The 10,141-nt window shown below is 35.5% G+C and overlaps 1 protein-coding gene and 1 non-coding gene across 2 annotated transcripts; one reads left to right on the forward strand and one right to left on the reverse strand.

Annotated features, from left to right (window-relative positions):
* Positions 1 to 2,055: 2,055 nt before the first annotated feature.
* Positions 2,056 to 6,809, reverse strand: pomp (proteasome maturation protein). Its single transcript, NM_001003424.2, has 6 exons — positions 6,780 to 6,809; positions 4,886 to 4,986; positions 4,741 to 4,801; positions 3,804 to 3,905; positions 3,616 to 3,709; positions 2,056 to 2,215 (listed from the first exon to the last, which is right to left on the reverse strand). The coding sequence occupies exons 1-6, from the start codon at positions 6,780 to 6,782 to the stop codon at positions 2,148 to 2,150; spliced, it is 429 nt and encodes a 142-aa protein (NP_001003424.1). The 5' UTR covers positions 6,783 to 6,809; the 3' UTR covers positions 2,056 to 2,147.
* A 219-nt stretch (positions 6,810 to 7,028) lies between these two features.
* trnac-gca (transfer RNA cysteine (anticodon GCA)) lies at positions 7,029 to 7,100 on the forward strand. Its single transcript has one exon. It is a non-coding gene; the product is annotated as a tRNA-Cys (tRNA).
* Positions 7,101 to 10,141: the final 3,041 nt, after the last annotated feature.

The following is a 10,141-nucleotide window of genomic DNA, read 5'->3' on the forward strand; positions in this document are numbered from 1 at the left end:
AGCACAGTAGAGTGTTAATGTTCAAACTATTTATTATGTTTAAAGTGGCTAAAAATAATAAATAGTCTTAATAATAGGAATTAATGTGCCTCATCATTATGGTGGTACTTGGAGAGACAATTTATTTCTGAGGTGTTACTTGATAAAGTTGACCACTGAGCTAGGGTAATTAGGCAAGTCATTGTATAATGATGGTTTGTTCTGTAGAAAATTAAAAAAACTGCTTAGAGCACAGGTGTCAAACTCAGTTCCAAAAGGGCCGCAGCTCTGCACAGTTTAGTTCCAACCCTAATTAAACACACCTGATCAAACTAATTAAGTCCTTCAGGCTTGTTTGAAACCTACAGGTAAGTGTGTTCATGATCAGCAATGCAACGATTGGCTGACGGCACAGCAGCGTAATGACATCATCTGATTAATATTCAGTTATCCATGTGATCAAAATTACATCAAATTAGCAGTAAACGGCTTGTTAAATAAGACACACAATAATTTTCCACATTTGTTGTGACCTGCAGGCTTTACACTTTCATGTGTCAAGTGTATTCATCATGTATTTCAATGCGAATCAATGGATGTAGTTCTACATTTAGAAAAGATTGTCTTTATTATAGTAGCCGTTTTTTATATCGGTGTAAAGAATAACTGGTTGTTTACAAAAGCATTTTGATATTGGTAAAGGTGTCTGCAACTTTTGTGAAGCATCAAATCACCGTCACATTAACTGTCAAAACATGTTTATGACTGCATAAATGTTTTATTGCTTTTAAAAAAAGTCACATATTGTGCATTTCTATTATACACAAATTGTTCTAAAGCGATCTAAAAAGTTCATACCAATAAGTTTTCTCTTTGCACCACCAGATGGCAGTCTTTGTACTTTCATTTCGAGGGTGCAGATTGCATAAGTTTTATTAATTTGTATAACTTTATTTTGTTAATAACTATAACTTTATATATATAGCATATCAGCATATCAGCATTTGGTACATACTTTCAGTATTTTCTTTGCATGAACTGAGCCGATCTAATCCTGTTTATATGAATTGAGCCTGCTGTCCAGCAGGTTTGATCTACCAGAACTGTTGCTATGACAACAACTCTCGGATCAGCTTTGAAGAACGAAATGATCCTGGTTCATGTCAAATCGTCAACATCCAAATCCAGCTGAGTAACCAAGTACGAAGAAAGGACCCCAGAAGGAAAAATATTATCAATACTGTGAAAATTGCCTTGCTCTGTTTAACATAATTTGGGAAATAATTAAAAGAGGAAGATAAATCGAAGGGGGGCTAATAATCTTGCATCAACTGTAAATATGGGTGTTTAGTTTAACATTTGATCCCAATTAACTTTTCCTTATGAAAAAAGGATATTAGAACCAGATTTTGTAAGTTTTCACTATTAAAATCTGGACTTAATTAAGTTGTTCTGAAGGTGTCAAACTTTTGTACACTTCTTGAATTTGGGGTCAATATGAATTTTCATTTGTCTGAAAAATCTGAAGACTTCCAAACAGAGAAGAGCTGGTACTAGAGCACAAATCTAATACTCTCTGAAAGATTTTGAGATATGTTTTGGTACATGCTGTTGGTCAAATCCAGAACAATGCATAGCTTACTGCTGGACAAATCATTGTCTTTTGTAAACTGTAACCCTTTTAGCTTCATCACTAACCAACAGATGGTGGAATTCCACACCTAACACCTAGATCAACATCCAGAAACAACTTAAATGAAATTTAGATTTGAATTTCAACTTTTTGAAGTGTCTTTTTAATAAAAGAAATGTACTATTTCACAAATAGGGAAAGGTTTAGTTGAGGATTTTTATAGTTATGAAGTAATATTTACCTACTTATCTCCCAAAACACACCATTAACATAAGAGCGATATTTCATTTGTATGGGTAAAATGTATATATTTTTTTTACAATTAAAAAAAAGTTTAATATAATTTACAATTAAAAGTAGTTGGGGGTAATATAAATACACAATTAGTTAACAGGAAATCAATACAGTTTGAGGTTATCAGCATCACAAAGACAATTTCTCAGTTCACATTTGACATTTTATTAGAAACCGGTTAAACAATGCACACAACACAACCTACAGGATCTGGGCGAAAACAAGTGCAGAAAAAGCATCCTTACAGGAGACCCAGCTTGTATTCGGTCATGATATGAGGATCTCCCATCATCTCACACTGCACAGGATCTGGAGGAGTAAATGACCAACATGAGACTTAACATTCGAGCAAAAATATCAAGGGTTAATTTGTAAACCTAAAATAAATTAAGTGTTTTTTAAATTCAAGTTAGTTTTCAGTAAATTAAAAATACTTTGGTGTAACAAGATAATTAGTCTAAACAATGTAGTCGTGGCGAGGCAGTGGCGCAGTAGGTAGTACTGTCTGCTCACAGCAAGAAGGTCGCTGGTTTGAACTTCAGCTCAGTTGGTGTTTCTGTGTGGAGTTTGCATGTTCTCGCTGCCTTCGCGTGGGTTTCCTCCGGGTGCTCCGGTTTCCCCCACAGTCCAAAGACATGAGGTACAGGTGAATTGGGTAGGCTAAATTGTCCGTAGTGTATGAGTGTGTGTGAATGTGTATGTGGATGTTTCCCAGAGATGGGCTGCAGCTGGAAGGGCATCCGCTGCATAAAAACTTGGTGGATAAGTTGGCGGTTCATTCGGCTGTGGCGACCCCGGATTAATAAAGGGACTAAGCCAACAAGAAAATGAATGATTGAATGTAGTCGTGCGTCGATTATCGATTGATTTACCTTGTTTTTAATTAGATACAAGTTGGTTTTAAAACAGGGTTTCTGCAGGTTACATCAAGTCAAATTTAAGACTTTTTAAGACTACAAAGAATGAAATTTCAGACTTATATTCACCTTACGAGCGGGCGCAGCCATTTGAATCTTTTTGGCATGAGACTTCCGGTCTCATTCACTTCCATTCATTTTTAGACATTAAAAACTGCTCGTTTCGCTGTTTGATGTTGCAAACTGATATTTCCTTGTTATATTATTCTACTTGGTCTGTATAGTCATGCAAACATTTGTTTGTAGAGAAAGTACTTTGACCGTTTTTTATTCCTACTATTTTTTCCCATAGGCGACTGAAACGGAAGTTCTAAGACAATCGCGAAAACAGGCGCACTTCCGCATTTTAAAATAAGGTCAATTGGGTTAGACAGTAAGGATTTTTAATGGCTCATGAGAAAAAAAAATCTAATTAGTTATTTCTTAGCCACTTGTTTTAAATATTGTGTCATTAGAGGGGTAAAGCCCTGCACATTACTGACTGTCTCTCCCTTGTCAGTCCTGTTTTTGAATCTGCCATTATGCTAACACAAAGGTGTTTGTAGCTCCACCCTCTTTTTAAGAGAGCACAATCTCATTTGAATTTAAAGCAACAGTCAACAAAATGGCACAAATAGGATCAATTTCTTTTATAAAATATTATTTGTGTTATATTTTGAGCTGAAACTTCACAGACACACACAGGACATCAGAGACTTATTTTAACGTCTCATAAAAAAGGAGCATAATAGTTCTCCTTTAAGCACTTGACCGGTGATTTTTGTGCTATTATCATGGATGTTTCCTTCATACCATTGAGAATGTCCTCAAAGCCGATGGTGTCATCGCTGCCTCGAAGAGTATCCAGAGCCAGATTTGAGCTTGGGAGGAAGGGCAAACGCTGAATCTGAAAGTACAATGTTTACACGTGATCATCTTCCATAATGATCATGAAGTGTTATTGGCATAATTCACATGTAAACAAGCATCACGAATGATACCTGTTTAGCTGCTCTGTACTCCATCTGTAGTTTGAGGGGCGCATGGAGACCCTGGATGTTCCTTAGCGTGTTGAAATTCATCTTGTCCTGGTTAAGCTGAAACTGGTTTGATAAAAAATAAATAAAAAAAGCAAGGTGGAGTTACACTTTTGTTACACCATGCTCTAACAACTCCCAACAAAATGGACAGGTTTCTAATCTTATGAATGAATATTAAAAGTCATAAACATTATTAAAAGTACAAGCTGAGTAACTGATATTGCTGGTTTAACTAAGTTGTAACATTCATGTTTAAAATGTTTGCTTGTTTTTTTCTTCTCCATGATCTGAAGTAAACTATCTGCTGACTTTTTCAGTATAGCCATAGTAGTTTATGCTAGAGATGGGAAAAACAAAGCTTTTTGGATTTATGGTTGGGGTAGGTGTAATCAATATTACATTAATCAACATTACAAGTGATTCTCATTTCTAGCGAGTCGCGACAACCGCTCGTGAATGCATGTCGATTTAATGCATTTATCTATTAATTTGACCATAAAATGGTGTTTAAAAAATTAAAAACTGCTTTTATTCGAGTCAAAATAAAACAAATAAGACTTTCTCCAGAAGAAAAAACATTATCAGACATACTGTGAACATTTCCCTGCTCTGTTCATCATTTAGGAAGTATTTAAAAAAGGGAAAAAAAATCAAGTGGAGGCTAATAATTCTGACTTCAACAGTATATATAATGTATTTTTGCATATTGTTAAAAATATACCTGTACAACATAAATATTCTGTGCTCCAGGGTAACAAATTTTAAGTTTTAATTAAAAAATATACATTTTTATGTCATATGACCCACATGTATGCCCATTTAAAACCATTTATATGTACAAAAATGAGCTTGTTCTATGTAATTGCACACAGACAGACAAATTCTTCATTCCACTTACATTTTTCTCAGAGAGCTCCAATGGATGACTCGGTAGAAGCTCATTTTTGACACTAGAGAACCTATGAGCAAAGAAAAATGTCAAAAGAAAAATTGTAAAAGAGGCAGAAACAAACACAGCACAGGTTTCTGTAGGCAAAACTCACCCTCTGCGCAGAGAGTCTTGGACCCCATAAGGACCAGCCTGAGGACACAGACCTGTGACAGGAACACTGTCCTTCAGCTGAGAGCGCAGGCCACGAGTGTTCTGAGGAAAACACACACAGCAAGATAATTAAACACCGCTGATGTGAAAACAGACCCGAATGGGTTTTTGACAGTTACAACTCTACATGTTCATGTCTCTAAAAGATTATGTCTTTATTAACACACACATTATGCAAAAGATAATGAAAATAATTACATAACATACAACATTAAAAGCTTCTGTGAACAAGATGTGTTGCACATAAACACTGAGTTATATAAAACTAATTGTTTACAATTTTGCCTATTATTTTTTTATTCCATAGAAAACCATACTAATTAGATGTATTATTAATTGTCCTTCTAGGAGATAAAATCTTTATTTTTGTAGGAAAACTTACAAATTATAAATATGAGAATTTACAAGTATAAGAAAAGGAATAAGATTCATCATTTGAACATGACTGTCTTTATAGTATTGTGACACCAAAAATGCATATTTTCATAACACGACAAAACGATCATCAATAGCATTTACCATTTAAAAAAAAAAAAAAAACTCACAGACATCAACAAAACTATACGAATATGCAGAACAAAATCGAATGAAACACCAAAAGTGCACTTAAATCAATGTTAGACTTAAATGTTAGCAAATATTGTTTATATGGGGAAAAAACTGAAGTTAAGCCGGCTTTATATTTACACATTGCTTCATTTTAAAAACAGAGACAACCACACGACTTTGAATATTCAGTCTGAAACTGCATGGAAGTATGACTTCAAATAGAGGTAAAGTTGGTTTTATATTTGCACATTTGTTAATTTAGCAGTCTATATTGTTTACCATGTTACTTTGAATATTCGATAGGAATTAGTATGCAAGTATGACTACTAAACAACATTAACTCTATCTAATTCACTGTGAACAATGCTGTACTTTGATAATCATTTGCTGCTAATATAATTTCCCTATTAAGAAATGTTAAGCATTGCTTTTTTGAAATTATATTATTAAGGAGAAAGTCTGAATATCCGAATATAAAACCAACTTTACCTCTATTGACTTCAATACTGACTGTGAACAATAGTTCTTAGTCATTGGCAAAGAATATTTTCTGAAGTTGTATTATTAATAAGAAAAACAAACTACCTCAACAAAACATTTGTATAATAAAGGATTCTTCTCTTTAACGTATTTAAACAATGGTTAGATATATGCTAAATCTTAGGTAAAATGCAATACTGTCTGTAAAACTATTCCTGTCAGTGAAAAAATGACTACATAAAAATGTCTCGTTGATATCAGGTTATACTGGATTGCTCAAGTTCTGGAAAATGCAATTATTATCAATATATTAAGTTATAATATTTAATCAGGAAACAATTAATAATAGTTCTGGCCTGATCTGATGTCTTAATCTCCCAAAACCTTTTCCAAAAATCCCCCTAACTTACAGGTAACTTAAATACAAACTGAAAGTAAGTTAAGCGATGACTGGAGTTGAAGCAATGACGCATCACAATTCACTCAGATGCTAACAAAAAAGCCGACAAAATCAATACAAAGCAATAATATGTATCATAAATAAAATGCCAAAGCAAATAATAAGTGCTCATGACATTAATTGCAAACTGATAACTTAATCTGCTCTAGGAAATAAATAAACACGATCTGCCATGCTATGCTAGCAAGCTAACAACCGGCACAGCTGAAATAAGCGCTTTTCAATGCTATATGTACATAGTTTCATAGTATGCTGAAAACAACCTAAATAGCCATCTAAAAAAATGGCCCAATGTAAAAAAGGGAAATAAAATAAAATAAAAGTAAAAACTGAAGTTCAACATTACCATCTTTTATCTAGCTTGTCTTTCCGACTAGAGTTAATGTACTTCCGGTCAGTCCCCGGATATACTTTTGTTATCATGTGACGACGACGTATGAAATTATATTTGAGAGCGGTTTATACCATAAATAGATCTTTGTTAATATTGCCGATCATATATATAGGCCACTGACATAATCAATAAAGAAATACCAGAATGAACATTTCTTATTTGTCTACAATAACACTTCATGGAGCAGTGTGGTATGAGAAAGGGGGTATAGCTCAGTGGTAGAGCATTTGACTGCAGATCAAGAGGTCCCCGGTTCAAATCCGGGTGCCCCCTCAATACTCATTATTTTTCTGTCCTTTTAGTAATTATAATTTGCATGATAGATTTAGGCAAACTCAAATGAGACAGACAACTCTGCGAAGTAAGAGCGATGTCTTTCTCAAATATAATTGTAACAATATATAATAATCGCATCGACAAGTTCTTTATTATTATTTTTTGCAATCTATTTAAAGAGATAGTAACAGGAAACTGACTATTAAATCACACTTAAGTGGTTCCACAACTTGAATATGCATGAATATGCAGAGTTCAAGTTTAAGAAAATGTTTAAATATTTTGAGTTGTAACAAAAGCAAGAAGAACAAAGCTCTTGAAATATTTCATTTTGAGAAAAGTGAATACACAGCGGAATATAACAAGATTTTGAAGAAAAAAAGAAAAAGAAAACTTTCTCATATTCTAGCACTGAAAAATCATACTCAAGTAAAAGCACCATGGCTTACATAAAAATGTAGTGTGAGTAAAAGTATCTGTGGTAAATACTTTTCAAAGTATGAGTAAAAAATAGACCTTTTCAAAAGTACTCAAGAGTAGTCAGTAGTGAGTATTACACTGTTAAAAGCTGATGAATTTACATGGGCTGCGTCTGAAACCGCCTACTACTCAGTAGGTACTGCATTTGAATTTAAACGTACTACTCGGCCGTTAGAAAAGTACGTTCTATACAGTATGAATGTGAAAAGTTTGAATGGAATTCGGACGTACTACATCCGCCAATTTGTCATGGACACGTGACCTACCTGCGTCAGTTGTGTCGCCTCACTTCCATTCATGAATTCTCTCACGGGGCATTATGGGATAGCGCAGCGTGCATTGGGATGCGCACTTCAGAGTCTCGCCGGAAGTAGTAAGTCATCCGGGTACTTCTCGCATACTGATTTTCGAATTCTATGAAATCGGACATACTACACGGCTCGCATACTGATTTTAGCGTACTATATAGTATGGAAGTATGCGGTTTCGGACACAGCCATGTGCATGTGTGTGTAAACGTAACATTCTGTAGTGCATCAAGTAATTGGCCAGCAGGTTCACAACGTCATAAGACGTTAATATTAGGATAAGTTTAGGTTGTGGTGTCAGGTGACCAAAATTCATTGTCTAGCCAGCGTCTAAGGACCAAATTATTTTGTCAAATGATGTTAATATTTGGTTGATTTTAGGTTGCGTTAGAAAGCAAACAAAATCCAATGCAGAGCCAACATCTTAAACCAATGTCATTTTGAGGTCAAATACTCCCTCTTTGGCCCAAGGTATTCGGCAGGCCAAAAAAGGCCGGCCGCAGGCCCCAAGAAAGCCCCGATTTGGCCCGATTAGGCCCCGGAAGTGACAGTGGATACGCGACTGGCTTTGGCTCGCGCTGGCTCACTTGCTTTAAGTGCGATAGTGAAAACGCGGCTATTTATCCGTCAGGTACGAGCAACCAAAACTCAACATCTGATAGACGTCATAGTGGTAGCATTCACACAACGTCAGGCTGTAGCGTCATTAGATCTGGTTGCTTTTAGGTTGGACATTGGACATTCTGACGTTCTGACGTCAATCCAATTTTCATTTCCAAATAAAATGCATTGTCCCTACACCGCTGGGGTACAACGTCAATCTTGTACAACGTCAAGTCATGTTGATGTCTTGTGCCTGCTCTGTGGGTGTTTAGGGCCACTTTGGTCTTCACACGGTAAACATCCATCATCTTCTCATCAGTGACATGCATCTAAACAGTCTCTGGGTCATTGCATGTAAAGGTTTTGGACATCTTGGACACTTTTATTACAGTTTGCTGATTCCAAACAGTTTGCTGCAATTATAAATTGGCCATGTCTTGAGGTGGTTTATCATGATGCAATTTACTTTCTATGTGTGTTCTGATTGGACAAGAATTACAGGACTGATTTTTCTAATCCCATAAACACGAAAAAAATAAAGTAGTGACTGCAGATTAAAGTAAAGTAGTGGATTAAAAGTACAGATACAGCACCAAAAATGCACTCAAGGGGAAAATATAAGTAAACAGTTTTAAAGCTACTTAGTAAATTACAATTTCTGAGAAAACCTCCTCAATTACAGTCATTTGAGTATTTGTAATTTGTTACTTTACATCACTAATTCAATATTTATCTTATGACACAAAAAATGTCTATTTTTCTCAATTCTATAATAATAATAATTCATCAATAATAATAAAAGTAAATTGCAATTACAACCAGATCCAATGCTTGTAACATTTACATTTACATTTAGTCATTTAGCAGACGCTTTTATCCAAAGCGACTTACAAATGAGGACAAGGAAGCAATTTACACAACTAAGAGCAACAATGAATAAGTGCTATAGGCAAGTTTCAGGTCTGTAAAGTCTAAGAAGGGAAGTATTAGTAATTATTATTTATTTATTTATTTATTTTTTATTTTTTTGGGTACAGTTAGTGTGATATTCAGAGAGGCAATTGCAGATTAGGAAGTGAAGTGGAGACCAAATAGTTGAGTTTTTAGTCGTTTCTTGAAAATAGCGAGTGACTCTGCTGTTCTGATGCAGTTAGGGAGTTCATTCCACCAACTGGGCAGATTGAGCGTGAGCGTTCGCGAAAGTGATTTCTTCCCTCTTTGGGATGGAACCACGAGGCGACGTTCATTCACAGAACGCAAGTTTCTGGAGGGCACATAGATCTGCAGAAGTGAGAGCAGATAAGAAGGAGCAAGGCCAGAAGTCACTTTGTAGGCAAACATCAGAGCTTTGAATTTGATGCGAGCAGCAACTGGCAGCCAGTGCAAACGGACTAGCAGCGGAGTGACATGTGCTCGTTTAGGTTCATTGAAGACCACTCGTGCTGCTGCATTCTGGAGCTGCTGAAGAGGCTTGATAGAGTTAGCTGGAAGCCCGGCTAGTAGAGAGTAGATTCTGAGATTCTCTGAACAAACACATTTGTTGTCAAATACACAAAGTAAATTGCTCTCATACTGCTTAACTACTGCCAAGAAGCTGCTGCACCTGTTTTGGAAAAAAAAAGGAATCCCCTACATGTAAACTGTGGC

This window comes from Danio rerio, chromosome 21 (assembly GCF_049306965.1).
Source record: "Danio rerio strain Tuebingen ecotype United States chromosome 21, GRCz12tu, whole genome shotgun sequence".
In the NCBI taxonomy this organism is placed as follows: Eukaryota; Metazoa; Chordata; class Actinopteri; order Cypriniformes; family Danionidae; genus Danio; species Danio rerio.

Excerpts from the sequence above, each read along its gene's own strand:
- pomp (NM_001003424.2), bottom strand. Across the intron at positions 4,802-4,885 it reads CAAGACTCTCTGCGCAGAGG|GTTCTCTAGTGTCAAAAATG; the intron begins GTGAGTTTTGCC and ends CTTTGCTCATAG. Across the intron at positions 2,216-3,615 it reads CTTTGAGGACATTCTCAATG|ATCCTGTGCAGTGTGAGATG; the intron begins GTATGAAGGAAA and ends TTACTCCTCCAG.